Here is a 16,537-nt window from a genome sequence, read left to right as displayed (position 1 = left end):
AGCTTCTAGATAGCCGTAAACACTTAACAAATAAGGAGAATCTACATTAGCATTTACTATCTCCACGACATTCTAGGATTATCCATCAACCTTGATGGGAAATGTAGGTTAATATATGGCATGTACCTGTGCATTAAACCTGATCCCACCTTTCTGATGCAGACAAAACCTATTTACAAGAATGTTTTGTTTGTATGAAGAATGGAATAGGAGATTCATTATCTGTTCACTTTGGGTCAAGCACATCTGTTGCCCTACTTTGAGTGGGAGCAGATGACATCCGGTGATCTCCCTGACTAACACTGGCTCTCTGTGCACTAAGGCTTCAGGAGGTTAATCCAAGGTCCATGAGCAATAGTAATAGCAGCATGTTAAATGTGGAAATTTTTTTTTTTTTTTTTTTTTTGCTTGGCACTTCAGTATACTTGGGTAGAAATATCCCAGGGTTTTGGAGATCTCTCCTAATCCAGATTTAAAATATGAATTCAAAACTCCTAAGAAATAGGAAATGTAGGACTTTGGAGTCTAGTTTTCTCTTTAAGTAGTGATATCAGTGGAAGACCATGGATCAAGGTGCTTTCCTTCTCAGCAGCCACTGCAGCCTCCAGAGATAAATAGAGGTAGTTCAGGACTACCTGTAGACTTGGCTTAGAAATCTGTGGTGTGTGCTGTCAGAGAGCAGCTTCAGTTGCTGCAGCAGAGTCACTAAAAGTAGCATTCCAAAATAAGGTTAGGTCCATGAAACTCTAATGGACCAGCAGTGCTAAAGGCTATCCGCTTGCCAGGTTGTCGCATTCATGTATTCTGAATAAAAGGATCCATGTGACTAATTTAACTTGTGCTTAAAAGTTTTCATGTTAATATTTTGGTCAAATTGAATCTTATTTACAGGTAGCAGGCTTTCCCTGTGCCTGGCTCTATAGTCTTTCTAATAGATAGGATGTAGGGGGGTTTTGTATTGTCTAAGTAATAATATTAACATGCAAATTAGTTTTGCATATATATATATTTTAGCTTCAGTTTGTCAATCTCAATTTTAATCTATTTCTGCCTTTAGTTTTCATTTATTCTGACTTAACTGTGCCTCGTTTGTGTCCTGCACTAATGGACTGATGGCAGGAGGAATTAATAATTAAAAAATAAATGTGGCTATAGAACGATAGTAATTGTCAGGTTTGAGGTTTCTTTGCTTATCCAGTATTTTTTTGAACCCTTCCAAATTCCTGAGCCTTACTAATGAAATCTCTTCTGTTCCACATTCAAGGATGAGATTTTTATTTTGGATGTTAATATTCAGTGTGTTACATGTCTATGTTGTTACTTACCAAAAAATACATTTTGAAGCTTTGATCACACCAGGTTTTTTAGATTGTCAAGTAAGTTATCATGTAAGGAAGAATTAGTAAACAAGAAATATTAGGCTTGTATCTTTTAATTTTAGCTACTTGTTCTGTGCGCTCTGGAGCATAGCATATTGCTGTTGCAGTATTACCTTAAATGGGTCTCGTGAACATATCTGTATTCGTCTGTCTGCTTGTCACGAGCTTTTTCAGGTTTAACTGTGATACATTTCTGGCTGTACCAGATGGACTGAAAATGGAAAAATTATAATGCTTATGTATTGGAGAATTTTAGCATGTCTCAGACTCTGAACTGCAAATGCCATTTGCTTGGTGTCAGGAGCTGGTTTTTGCATGCTGATGGTTATTTTTAACTTTTTTGAAAATGTGGCTCTTATCTGCATGCTGAAGAATTCAGTATTGTGATCTTTTTCATGTGAAATATTGCCCTAATATTTATTGTCCTTATTGTAGGCAGGCAGTGTGACACCTAAATCACCCTCCACTGACATCTTTGATATGGTTCCCTTTTCTCCCATATCCCCTCAGTCATCAACACCTACCCGCAATGGTACACAGCCTCCTCCAGTACCCAGTAGATCTACAGAGATCAGTAAGTTTTGTAACAACTGACCTAATTTTTGCTTACATTATATTTTTTAATAGAGCATCTTTAAAGGTTTACATACATTTTGTATGAAAAGCCAAATACAGTTTTTGTAAATCACATTCAATAATGCCATTTAATTTTTATACCATCTTCCCAAAGTTATTGATGTTGCTGCCGAGTTACATTATAGACAAATTTATCTACTTGCTGAAGCTATTATATAAACAGTTTGAAGGACTTCGGGGATTTTAACTTGGCTTTTCTTTTACAGTATCTCTTTTGCATTTACTTCAAGAAATATTTTTACTTCCTGTTAGTTCTTTCCTTGTCAAGCCACAGTTGTAGCATCTAAAGCCTCCATATCTGGGGAAGACAGTAGGTGGAGTAAGTATGGTGATGATGATGCAGAAGGGAGAGCTGAAGAAATCCCTCAAGATGTAGACTGTCTTGGAATGCTGTTTTTGATACTAATTTTCATATCATCTGCAGCTTTGTTTTTCAGTTACAGTTGATGAACCTCTCCAGATCTGTGAACCACTCCTAAAATATGATTAACAATAGCAATTTTATTTTCCAAAGGCTTGAAAGCAGTTAGGGTAAGGTTCTTGGCTTCACTGAAAATCTTTTAGGAGTCCACAAAGTATTTTTAAAAGCTTTGGAATCCCTTGGGGGAGAGGAGAGAGGAGCATACACAAGCAACGTCAGAAATTGTGGAAATATCAGTCTGTGCATAGTATCTTCTATTTCTGATGCCTATGTTAGTATGGATAAGGAACATTAATGCCTGCCACCATAGAAAACCACATTTGAAGATTTTCTGCCTCTTTTCAGGGAATGCTGCTAGTATGCAGAATTTTCAGGTATGAATGAGAGCTATGCACAATTACAAAAGTGCGTGGTAAAACTTAAGTCAGTGAGTGTCTTCCCCAACACCATGTCTTATGCACCTTTTGGTTCCATTGCTCAGAATGACTGTCACCCTCTAAACAGAAAGTTAGATGTCAAGGCCATTGATTAAATAAAAAAAATCTGTACTTTTTTAAGAGAATACTTTAATTTAGATGAAATTTTGTGGGTTTATCAAAGGGTACATTAACAGAATTTAAAACTATTCTGTTAATAGATAATATTAACTATTCTTAAATAACTTAAAAGAATATTAGAATATTCTAATAGAATATTAGAATGTTCTATTAAGAGCATTTTTATAGCTTTGTAAAGAACAACCAAAAAAAATTCAAAGACACCCCCTCCAAGAACTACTTTTCTGTTTTCAAATTTGTTCTTCTGAAACTACAGACAATGCCATAAAATTGATCCCAATGTGTATATCCAGCTTCAAAAATAATAACTTGAATAGAATTACAGGATGAGATTTTTTTTTTTTTTTTAGCTGTCGTCCTACCTTGGTTCCATTGAAATTGTGGCTAGAAATCTTGTAGGAATCAGTGCTCAATGCTGAGTGGTCTTGAGAATTCCAGCTATGTAGGTTTTGTAATTGTTTAATCAGTGGATTTTGTAATACTGAAAATACTATAAGTTGCTTATTCAGTGATATGTACTGTTTAATATAGTTGTTTCTTATTCATTCATTTGCATTAAATTAAGATGTGGTTCAGAGACATGGCAGTCAGTGTCTGTTAATTCTCTGTGCTCCTCAGTGTGCCATGCTTCCGAGGGAGATTACAGAAGTACATCATAGTCTTTATACTTTTGTTCCCTGCTCTTTCAGTCTACGTCATAGTACTTTATAAGTTGAAAACTGTTGCATTCATCAGCTATTAGCACCCTTTAGCATATTTAAAAAATGCAGTTTGAAACAGAAGAGGAATATTTTATAATCAAACAAGGACTTACTGTCTTAGATGAGAAAGTTCAGATCCCATAAGACTCTCATTCAAGCTGTATAATGTTACATTACTATAAAATATACAATAGTACATTGTTTTATATGGTGTTATTGCTGCCAGTACAGGCAAGCTGGCATTTCTTTCTCCAATACAAGTCAGATGGGTGGCAACCAAGAGGAGCCAAAGTTTGGAGTCTCCTATTTTCTGAGGTCTTCTGAACATCTTTTCATGTTCTTATCTCTATTTTGTCACTGCACTTGAGCGGGTTTTTTCCATCACTTTTGATCAAATTACAGGTGATTTTCTTGGATTTTATCATTTTTATAACTTTCACCTTTATCACATTTGATTACTCCATTTGTCTAAGTGAGGTTCATCTGCCTGTTACCCAGGGATGGCAATTGTGCTGCTCAAGCCAAATGTGCTTTTCAAAGTCAAACTTCATCTTACTAATCAACTGGCCAGTTTGACAAGTCACTCAAGATTAACGCTGCGCAGGAAAGACAGGTGTCATTTGCAGGAAACCAGTTATAATACCAAGCACTTTGGATTCCTCCAAGACCAAGAGCTTCAGAGGTGATAATTCATACCAGGATGACAGTTCAGCTTTTCATAAAGAAAAATGCCTAGAGTTAGAATTTTGCTTGCCAGCTCTCCCTTGGGTAGCAAAAATTGAGGGGTTATAAATGATATATTTTGCTTTGACTAGCAAAATGATATATTTTGCTTTGACTCGCAGTTGAAGAAACTGAGCATTCTAATACTGGAAGAGTATGACACTGACCTTTTCTTGGAACGGTGGTTATCTCCATAGAATTTAAGCTTTAAAAAAGGGAGAAGATTCTTGAAATTTTGAGTTATTCAGCATTATACCAATATGACTTCTCAGTAAATGTCAACTTACTACTACATATATTGGTGATAGCAAATAGATTGGGTTTACCTATTTTAAAGGAAAAAATGGCATGATTTTTCAACAGGAAGTTGCAGATTGAACAAATATGTGATGTCTTTTTAGGTAATAATTGCAAAAAAAAGTGATTCTTTCAGAAACAAAAGCCCTTTCCAGAATTGTGTTTCTACTCAAAATGTTGCTGAGAAATACCTCTTTTAATGTTAAGTTTGCAGTAACCAGCTTGCAGGCTAAACATAAACATTGCAGCCCCGTATCGTAATTGCTTAATTGAACAATTGACCAGTGCAGAGTTACTGTAACCAAAAATGCAATGTTAAACACCATGCTGCTACTGCTTCCTTAAAGTAAGGGAATGCAAACTTTCCTGTGAGTAATCTCAAAAGGATGGAATTAATTTATTAATTTTAGTTAATTACAGGAGGAGTTAATTTATGTGTTTCTTGTTGGTACAGCATTGTTGTCATATCTCAGAAAAGAACTGGAGAGCAACATTCTCTATCAAATTGTTGAACATTTCTTTCACTCAAATGCATCTTGAACAATTCGAGGTCACAACTGGCAGATGTAGAAGTCTGCTCCAAGATGCTGTCTTTCCAGAGATATTTAAGAGTCTGTTGTGAGAATAATGGTGGAACCATTTTTTATGCCGTAATAATTCCAGAAGGAAAAAAATATGGAGTAGCCTGCAGCTAAGGGAAAGGCTTCCTGGACTTCGCTACCTCAGCTTATTCCAAATATTTTCTTGGGTGCTTGTCTTCAGTGTGATTAATTTTTATGTGTCATCACAGCTGCTCCAGGACATCTGGGGAAAGCTTATATCAGTATAACTCTGTGCCTGGATAATAGTTAAGGTAAAAAAGATTGGGATGCAAAATGCAGCAGAAAAGCCAAATATTTGTAGTTTTGTTTGGTAATTACTCATTTTGAGCTTATTACAGAGTGCAGGTTGCTACTCTCCAGTATTACGTATTTCTTGTCCTTAACATCAGGTCACAGAAACAAGAATTTATTACGTGTTCATGTCTTTCTGTGGTTTGAGTTGTGGATGTAAAACACCAGCATGTCATGGTTTTGAATTTGTTGGTCGATTTTCCCAAACTGTGAATTTATTTCCATCCAGAAAGGAACGGGAAATGGAAAGGAAATGTGCTCTTTGAAAGGATGTTTTCAAAGGCTTACTGGTTGCTGTGTATTGGAGAAAGAAATGCCTGTCTATGCTACAACTATTCTGAGGAGTGTGCCTGGCAAGATATTCTTGTTTATAATTAATCTTCATGCAAATACTCTAGACTGAAATAAAAAATTACTGATTTATCCCATCTCTGCTAAAAAGGACTCCCCCCCATGAACAGTGGAGTGAACTCTAGCAGATATACTCGTGGAGTTCCTGTGCAATGGTGCAGCTCTGCAGTGACTAAATTTCAGTATTCGTCCAGGTTCCACATTTTCCTCAGCTTCTGTTCAAAAGATAAATACTGATGATGCTGTTGAAAATATTTCATGGAACTTCATCCCTCCCTGCCTCTTAGCAGTGCAATTTCTCATATAACGCACAATTTTTAAATGCAAAAGAGCAGTTGTACTGTAGACTTTTTCAGCTGATTTACTGAATGACTAGCAAGTTGTAATAGAGATAGTTTCCAAAATAATAATTTTTCAGAGAAACGCAGCTAGGAAATACTTCTGTATTTTGAATTTGATTCTGTACGGGGTTTATTAGGTTCTGTCACTGAGAATAAGTTACACTCTGGTTAATTTTAAAGTCTGCCTTGAGTAACAATAGAAATGAAGTAATCCTTCACCTGAAGGCAGGTGACATTAAAGGAGCTAAAGCTTTTGCATTCTCCTGCTAATGAGCTCAGAAGTGCTGTCATTTATAAAAGCCGAATAATAAGGCATGAATGAGAAAATATCTGTAATAGCATACAAAATACTTGCTTTCAAAAATAGCGATAAGTCATATTTCAGTACTTAGAAATGCAAAAGTTGTGTTCTCCACTGTTTTTTCCTAAATACATTCCTTGAATGTTTGCTAAGGCTTGGTGTTGAAACTGGCTGCTTTTAGCTGTCTGACCACACAGAAAACTGTCAGCTCCTTTTAAGGGTAAAAAGAACCTATGGAGAAGAAGAAAAAAAAAAACCAAACTACAGAACCTACATAATGAACAAATAGATTTACAAGGAGCATAAAGTATAAAGCATAATCACTTTTTGCTCAGTAGAGGTTAGATTGAAAGTCAAAGCTGCTACACATCTGAAGGTTACTTGGTAGGAGCATCGGAGCATGTAAGGACACTGGTTATACTGGAGCAGACCCATTTTGGCTGTGAACGAGGCAGGAACGAGGCAGATCCTAATTTTTACATTAGATTATCCTAGTTAAAGTCTCTTTTGCGTGCAGGTGGTCTGCCTCTGCCAGGAAAGACTAAATGTTTTTTGGGCTCAAGGGGGCTTTTGGAGTAAGGCTGTCTGATCCGGGCCATCCCCTAGTCCCATGTGACAGTTTGTAGCTGTTTAGTCACAGTTTTTTAAATACGTAATTAATCAAGTTCCTGCTTGTTTCTGTATGGGAATGAATGCTGGTAGCTGCTAATTATTTAAAAAGCCTATTTTGCAGCCTGATAACACCTAAATGATTAGGTCAAAACCCACAGAGACTAACAGGCACAATAAAATGTTGAAGAGCTTAGACAAGGACAGGTATAAAACTCTTGACTCCAAGGAGGCCAAAAGAAAGGCATTTATTTAGCAATATGCACGATCTTCAGCATTGATAAGATGACTGGTAACGCTGCAACATGGATTTTGTGTCAAGTAGTCATTTGACAGCTGCCATATCTTGGATGTTAAGGGTAAAATTTTGTACTTAACCAGAAAACTCTCTAGTCATTTTGAAGATACTAATGGCCCCTTTTACTCTCATACTCTGAAGCTAACATTGTTTTAAGGTAGATAGCATGATTACCAGGTTTCTTGCTGGACAATCATGAAAGTTAGGAGATAGGATATGGTTTTAATTTTCTCTGTCAATGACAAGACTGTATTAACTTGATTCTGTAAATTTTGCCATCAGTGTGGTTTGGTTAGGTTAGCAAAATTATCTTACTGGTTTAGTTCAACCCAATGTGCTATAGAAAAAGTCTGTGTACATGGCACCACATGTAAAGAGAAAAAAATCCCATTACTGAGAAGAAGAAAAACAGAAAACAAAACCCCCCAACCCAAAATATTTTGGCTGTAAGATGTGAGGAACTAGCATTATACTGTTCTAATAAGAAAAAAAATGTATTGGAGGTGTTTCTTCTTGTCCAGACAAGAAAGAAAGAAAGAAAGAAAGAAAGAAAGAAAGAAAAGAAAGAAAGAAAGAAAACCAACCCTGAGCACTAGAAAGCTTACTGCAGTTAAGAAAAAGTGAGAAACTATATGGTATTGACAGAAGGAAATTTGCAATCATTCTATTTATGAATCCAGATTTAGTGGAATTTTAGGGTAAGTGACCTTTCATGATCCTATGCTTTTTTCATTCTTTCTTTCTGGACTTGATCTTACCCAAAATTTTAAACCCCTGACAATTAGTTTTGGTTACTCTCAGCTGTGCATGGAGGAACTCTGTTAAATGTAGGCTTTACCTTCCATGAGTAAGGGTAGTTGTTTAAAAATGTCCTTAACCTGATGTTAAGAAGAGGCAGACGGGGACATGAAGGCTAGGTTGCTTTGCAAGAATATGTTTCTGACATAACATTAAGACAAAATTTGACAACTGATTTCTAGTTGTTCCCTCCTTATTTATGGAATTCCTATACATGCTGATTCTAGAGTGCGCTTCAGTGGGAGATGCCCTGTTCAAATTGGAACTTCTTCTCATCAGATCTCTAAAATTCCTGTAGAAGGCACAAGCATTGAAAGCTAAATAGAAGCTTAAACAGAAGTCGATGGTGTTCTTGGAAAAATATTTGAATTTTAAACTTCAGAAAACTAATCAAGACCTGGCTTTCAAATTTGGATGTTAAAAGTTGTGGTTAATCAGTTGCATATCTGGAGGTGCTATTATTCAGCTTGTAAGGAGATGTAAGCTGAGTTTTTCAGAGCTGTTGTCATAGCCCGTACATTTTCTCTCAGTGACTCACTTTTCTTTTGTTCCAGAGAGAGACCTTTTTGGAGCAGAACCTTTTGACCCTTTTAGCTGTGGAGCAGGAGATTTCCCTCCAGACATTCAGTCCAAACTAGATGAGATGCAGGTAACTATTGGGTTATCAAATATGCAGTTGTCTATGGCTGCATGAATGTTCTTGACATACATACCGACAATATTCTGAAAATGTATTCCAGACTGCACACACAAATGCATAGGACAAACCCCACCTATTTCTGACTATTCCTTTTGTAAGTATATCTCATGGGTTTTGAGGGGGAGTTTGAATTTGTTAACCCAAAGATCCTTACAAATGTTAGCACATGGTATCAATACAGACATCTGTACCGATTTAGGGTTTATCAGCAATGTATTCAAAATGTGATACTGCTACTTTTGCCTGGGAAAGGACTGAGTAAGCTCAAAAATAGAGCTGAGGTGAGAGCACTACATATACACTGATGCTGTTACTCTTCAGTTCCAGCAGTCACCACCACCCTGCTATACCCTGATCTTTCCCTCAGTGGCATTAATGTCGTTTTCCATAGCATTGGCACAGGCAAAGTACGTGCTTAAGGGGTCACGGCATTTTTCTGCTGCCTTTAAAAATAGCTGTATTTGCACTCTGGGACAATAAAACTATTGAGAACTGATTCAAGAATTCTGAACTGATGTGTTTTTATCAGTAAATATTTGTTGATTCTGAAACACTCAACAGTATCTATTTGTTTATTGACCCAATTTTGAAGCAATTTTAGGAGAAAACCTTCAAGTTTTGGAATAAATCACTCTCTTCAGTCAGAGTTTCCAAACTGCTAGTTCCTTGCCAGCTTGTTTATCTGTTTTTTTTCAGCAGCCTGCCAGCAAAGCGGAAGGCTGAAAATACTGGGAACTTGAATTTCTAGGATTCTGGCTCCTCAGCAGAAATTATTCCCAGGGCTTCCAGCCTTCTTATATCTCAGGAGCCCACAAAGTCCAAGAGAGCTAGCTCTCGGGCTCCTTCAGTTCCTCACTTCTGCCTGGAGAGCAGCAGGAACATTTCAAAATGGCTGAAATAAGATTTAAATACTGTTTAATTTACCTAAGTAAAATTGTTGAATTCCTGTTCACGGTGAAGTTTCATTTTCCATGTCAGTTTAGGATGGTGCCACTAGCAAACTCCACTCACTGTGAAGTAAGAAATTTAGGTTCTTGGTCACCTGTTCTCTGGCCCATAAAATTAGAGAGAGCAGCTAAAAGCCAAAACTGGCTTCTTTGCAATTCTAGTAAAAATGCTTGTGTTTTGTGAATGCTGTGTTATTACCAAGCCCTTTAGCAGAAAACCCCCAAATCTTTTAGCACCTCACATTGATACATATCAGTGTTTCCATTGTCTATAGTTCATTTTAGGAAAAACTATACTGTAGTATCTGTGGATACTTGGAGGAATCCTGTGACTGTAGTAAATGTCACACACGAAGAGTTCTTATTACAGGCAATATTTTGGCAAAATTTTATATTGTTAGCATATAAGACTGCAAAGTGTTACCAACTCACAAAACATCAGTGAATGGAACACTAGAAATCTTTCTCAAAGACTTTTGAAGTCATAAAATGAACACCTCTTATCATTGTTTATACTCTCTTGACCTAAAAAAGCAGACAACCAACCAATAACATATCCCCCAGACCTTAGATCGTTTCTGTGTGCCGTTGCAAAGAATATTGCATTGGTCAGGTATTCCCCCCTGCACATACATATTTTATTTTTTCCAACTTTTTAATCTGCTTTATAAACTAGTCTCACAATTAGAGAGTCTAGCATTCCAGTCTTAGCATACCCTGACACTTTCACTGAAAATTAATTTGTGAGTCTTTATTTAGGCACAAAACTTATTCATGTGTAATCCAGTTGAAAACAAGTGTAAAGCTGACAGGTTGTGAAAAAAATATTTTTACTTTGGCCAAAACAAAAGCTGTGTGCATTTATTTTACTAGGTGATTGGTGCAAAATACAGATTAAAACATGTTTTTCCTAATATCTCTTTTATCTTCTTGTGCTTTCCTGGGTGCCTAGCGTCAGCGATGGTTGGTATATCATATTTTAATAATGGTATTTAAAGCATTTACAATTGAAGTGTGCATGTGTTCATGTTTGGTGTTTTTATGCATATGTGTGTACATATATATAAATATATAAAAACTTTTAAGATTTGTATTTTAGATATACAACTGTTTAAGTCAGGGCCATTTTAATTTTTAAGGGCCTACAATTTTAAGGTGGGACAGCTGATTTTAGTTTTCTTTAGTCTTACCAGCTCTAATGCTAAGCCTTCATTTTCATTGCTGTTTGTTTCCATGTGTACTAGTCAAATCTCCAGTTTTCTTCATCAGATTGTCATTAGTGAAATGGTTTAAGCAAAACCTTTGATACATAGATTTTTGCGTTAGTACAATCACATTTGTGAATGTGTTTTTAATTGGAAATAGTTATTTAAAACCTTGCAATGAGCAGAAGATAGCTGTGCTAGAAGTCAACGGTTGTTAGATGCACAGTCTACAAGAAGGAAGGTGAAACAGACCTACAAAAGGTAAAACCACAGAACATGTAATGTGCTCTGGGAAATCTTACATTAAGAAACAGGAGAGAAAAACATAGACTCCTTTCTTTCTCTGGAATGTAAAGTGAACGGATCTGTTGTCTTTGCATTATGAAAGTACAGCCTGAGTGCCAGTAAATATGTATTCCATTAAATATACAAAAGTAAGTTGTTTACAAGCACATCTAATAGTTCAAAGTACAAACTTATTCTGAGAGGGTATTAAATGCAGTTTATCCTACACTCAGAGTGGCAAGCAAGCTGCCTCGGCACCAGGCAGTCCCAGCCTGGTTGGAGCAGCTCAGTCCTATTTGTCTCTTACCCTGTTTGTCGTGTAGAGCTATGTCAGATGCCTCAGCAGACGTGCCCCAGTCTGCAGAAAAGCTGTCTCAGCATATGTGTGCATTGGAAGGTGACGTGCAAGCAAAGTGGGAGAGGAAGGCACAGCAGAAGAGGCATTGGAGAATAAACTCTTAAGTAGTGGGTGCTTTTCCTTTGCATCTGATATTCTGAAATTAATGAGATCAGATAAAGTTCCCTGATCTCTAGGGGAACATTTTTATGTTTAAACTTTAGTGAAGATCCAAATTTCACACTTAAGTTCTTTCTATTCCATTGCTCAGTCCAATCTCTGTTGATCTTTTTGGAGAGCTCAAAACTCAAACTTGTGCTGAGATGTGACTTTTACAGTTCAGGCCTCTCTCTGATGACTGTCCAACCTCCTGTTTCCCCCCGCCCTTCTGCTGAAACATATTTTCATCCTCTCTATTTTGGCTTTATCCAGACATTAATAAAATTAATCTATTTTCCCAGAAATCTTGCAGCAAGGGGAAGTTTCCTTGGATCATGAATCAAATCAGCAACAGCTGCTATAATTTATTAAAATCTCAAGGTAGTTAATATCATAAAGCTTCCAGGAGCTGCAAGCCATTCTCCCTGCATGGCCAGAGGCAGACAGTAGGCTTGTCGTCTTTCCATCTGAAATAAGTTATGCCCAGCCCCCTGAATTACCTTCTCAGAGAGGTGGAAATTTATCATTGGTTCATTGGATTTGTGCTGACTTAAGCTCATTGAGTGATGCCACTGTGAAGTGATAAGTGAGTTAAACTCAGAGCCATGAGGGTTGACTTCAGCAAATTTATCTTCCGATACAGTGGAAGTTCTTTATCTTTTACTGTTTACTGTTTCTAACATCATATTATCATAGACACAAAAAAGTGGGAGTTTTGGAAGAGAGGTTAGTTTTGCCTTACTTTTTCTAGTGAAAACAAGCTTTACTCCTCTCTTTGAGACCTATCATATCCTTCAGTACAATACCATCATTTTTCTGAGTAACTGAGATGTTCAGTCCTTGTTTTAAATAATCTTGGAAGTAAAAAAGTTACTTGACACTGTCATCATGGGGATATGAACGCAGAAACAAGGCACAATAGAGATGCACACTTCATAGCCCTTCCTGTTCCCACTCCTGTCCAGTACCAGGGATGGCCTTTTTCTGTGTTCCCTGAAAATCAGCAAATTGGAAAGATTTTTCTGACCACACGAGGAGTTACTGTTTCCTGAACCTTTAAAGTACAGGAGGCCATGGCACAGATGTTCTTTTAATGAACAGGCAGTGTGTTATGCTAAGAACACATGTTGTTAGAAGCTGAAATGTCTGAATTTCACAAGGCAAAATATTTAAAATGCTATGTATTAATGATGCATTTTTTATATATATGGTATGTAATGTGTACCAAGTGCTGACTATGTGTGTCATTTTTAAAGAAAAAATATTCTAACACATTGAGTTTATTAGAAAAAAGATAAAAACAAATCAATTTATAATGTGCTCAGTCATTCCAACTGACTTCATTATTATTACAGCTGCAAATGCTGGGTTTTGGAGTGGAGAGTTGAAAGTAGGCATATGCTGTATGATGATACTATAATCATACAGCAGCTTCAAGTAGGAGCCATAAGACTTGAGAAACTTTTGCAGTTCAGGTGTATATATATACTGTATTCCTGAAAGTGGGCATAAAGCTCAGTGTTCTGCATTGCTGTGAGAACTACAGCATAGGATGCTTATTCTGTTATCTGTAGTAATCACAGTTCAACTGTTTCTGGACTTAAAGGAGAATCTTAAAACCTCATCTTCCCATGGCTTGCTTGACTACAGCTGATTGGAATTTTTTTTAATTGTATATTTGCCAAAGTATAGTTTTGGAGATTCCAAAAACTATTTAAGAATATGGAGTTATTTTGCAAAACCTGAGGGATTAGGAATGGAAATGGCTGTGGGAGACCTGAAGACCATGCTTTCCTGATCTTTGGAAATTTGATTGCAATCACTTTGCCAAAGAGTCTGCTGGACAAGGATGTTCTGCATTTAATTTAGTGGCACTATAAGGCAAGACAATACAGCTTGCTTAGGTTTATATTCCTATGCATTTCTTGTCCTGCGCTTAAATATTCATGGAGAAAAAAATCTGAATTTTACATTCTTTTAAAATCTGAAAAATGCCCAGATGGCTATCTAGATTGCCTTGATGTCCTTTTTATGTTGTTGGGCTTTTTTTGACTGTGTGGTTGGAATGGAGGTTTGAGCCTACTAGTAACTGTGGTATCTGACTGTTGATGATAGTGCGGTTTTTGTGATTTAACAGGCAAACATTGAATGTTATGTTCCTGTTATAGACAGCTATGCGCGTGAGCCATTTTTAAGTACGCATGTGTTAACACTGCAGTTCCTGGCTCTGTAGCAGTACGTTTTACTTTCTTATCAGTTCTGCCTTTAATAGAAGCTGGGTTCTCAGCTATGCAACTGCTAACAGCACCTGGCAACCACATCACTATTTTCTTTTGGAACAGACAATCGTTCATTATGGTAATAATGTTAAAAGGCTCTTTGAATAATTATGATACATATAGTGCAGCAATCTCTTAACGGATTAACATCGATCACATTGCAAATATGTGAAAATGCGATTGTTTTAAATGCAAAATATTACTGCTTAAAAGAGGAGGAGGACTAAATGGAGGGGAAGTGGTCTGGAGTGAAGTAGAGAAGGAAAGGTCAAGGAGACAACTGTTCTTCAAGAAAGCAGAAATAGTTCAAAGCGAAGTCACAGCAAACACAAGCCAAGTGATCAGTGACAAAATATCAATTTGTATGGAATAAAACAAAAATTAAAAACCCCCACATGATCAACATGAGAGCAGTGAGATGTGTGCACTTCCAAAATGCATAATCTGATTGCTTTTAGCTAGCCAGAAAAGGGGCATTGGCAGTGCAGCTACGTAAGACACCAACAAACAGTACTCAAATGTATGGAAGAAAGATAACAGCATGCCAGACATGAATAGGATGTGCATTCAGTGGATTGCTAAGAATGAAGCTGGTTGTCCTTGTTAAACCAGTTGCCATAGCTGTTCTTCTATTGCAGCTGCTGTATCAAGGATCCTCAGGTTGAAGCACAAACTATCCCTTTTACAACCTCCAAACTGGAAGCAGCCTTTAAATCCTTTAAACGATTAGCATTTCACACACACTGTAACTGCGGGATTTGCAATTTTAACAGGCTAGACTGTAGGGCTAATTCTCTGAATTCTGTGTAAGCAGTCGTCCTTTGACTGCAGTTACATCAATTAATAGTATCCTTTGGGTAAATGAACAATGCCTGTTTATATCAGGATGTGTTTGACTTGGAACTTCAGACACTGTTTGCTTGAAATATCTTTTGCATTGAATGCTCTTCCTGTTAGCCCTTTGAAAAATACAGAGAAAAAACCCAGTCAAACACACCAGTGAGCTTTGGCAGCACCATGTCACCCAGGTAGGGCAAAGTGAGTAGCACAGTTGGAGAAGGTTTACGCCAGAGTACTGCTGCTGGCTCCTCATGTCATAGTACAGATCTGCCTTACTTGGAAAATCTCAGATCATTTAGTAACTATTGCCAGGAAGTTTATTCTATTTCTCACCATTACTTTTCAGTTGGCAGTGGATGGTGGAGTTATTAAATATTCATATGCTTCTAACATTGCAGCCTGTGGCTTAAATTTATTTGAAATTAAGCTGGTTTGACTTGGGATTTATCTTTTAGAATGAAAGGTATGCTCCTGAGGTACTGCTGCGCATTATGAGAAAGGGCTTTAGTGTATGCCTAATCCCAGTACAGATTGCTTTACAAAAAGATTTATTTTGTTTACAAGATGTTTGCTTCATGAAAGCACATTATTGATTTCATAGCATACAATCAGCATTGTCTAAGTGAACTGTACGTTAAGACAACACTGAACTGAACATTGTGACAGCTGCCACTGGAGCTGATGTTCGCATGACATTTCTATTCAGAGCCCTTGTTTCCAACTGCTTATAGCTTTACAGTACTTTCACCTAACAGACTGACATTTTCTTGACTCAAAGGTGACTTTTCTCTTGAAGGTCAAGCCACAATTATTCAGCTTCTTTTAAAGCAGAAAGAAATTAAAGCAAGAGCACTTTTCCGGTGTTAAAAGTGCTGCTGTTATTTTAGAACTGGTGCAAGCTAAGTACATTTTGTACACAGGTACTTGTTGAATGAATTTCTTTTCAACAGAGGGTGTGGTAGGATCTAGCTTATAACCATTTTTGTGTTTTTACTAATCAAACTAATGTGAGTAAAAAGAGGAATTTTTGTCCGAATTTTAAAGAAATTCTTTGCATTTTCTAAAGACCATCGTATTGTATTTCACTGAGTTACATGCCTTTGAAATGCATGGTTTGTTCATTTGCAGTAGAGCAAGGATAATTTTATTTGCCTTTTTAGCGAAGCTCAAATGGCAGTAGGCTGTAAAGCATACACCTGTCAATTGAACTGCTCAGGGAGCGATTCTGAACAACCCTTTGGGATGTGGTTGAGTAATATACTTTTTGTTGGACTGCTTCTAAGATAAGGGGTTACTGAATGTAGGAGTCACCTGGTGTTTCTAACAACGTGACTTACTTGAATCTTTCGAGCATAAATATAATAAACTCTTTGCTCATATAGCCCTAATCTTTCCTGCTTATCAATGATCTTGAATTTTACTCAAGAACAACATGGTACAAGTCAAGCTTGTTTATTTTTCTATCAACCTATGCAGATGA

The 16,537-nt window shown here is 36.9% G+C and overlaps 1 protein-coding gene across 9 annotated transcripts in view; it reads left to right on the top strand.

Moving 5' to 3' along the window:
- Positions 1–16,537, top strand: part of GULP1 (GULP PTB domain containing engulfment adaptor 1) — a 159,251-nt gene that overhangs the window by 141,199 nt on the left and 1,515 nt on the right. For 8 of the 9 annotated variants that reach the window (XM_054830298.1, XM_054830290.1, XM_054830294.1 and 5 more), the window contains 2 exons: positions 1,815–1,953; positions 8,860–8,954. In XM_054830298.1, coding sequence (XP_054686273.1) covers positions 1,815–1,953; positions 8,860–8,954 — 234 coding nt within the window. Of the gene's footprint in view, positions 1–1,814; positions 1,954–8,859; positions 8,955–9,045; positions 9,100–16,537 lie in introns of all 9 variants that reach the window. The other variant, XM_054830297.1, reaches the window with a different exon arrangement.

The sequence above is a fragment of the Grus americana genome, chromosome 6, assembly GCF_028858705.1.
Source record: "Grus americana isolate bGruAme1 chromosome 6, bGruAme1.mat, whole genome shotgun sequence".
Lineage (NCBI taxonomy): Eukaryota > Metazoa > Chordata > Aves > Gruiformes > Gruidae > Grus > Grus americana.
Note: the sequence above shows the minus strand (reverse complement) of the source record. Positions and strands in the feature narration are given on the sequence as shown.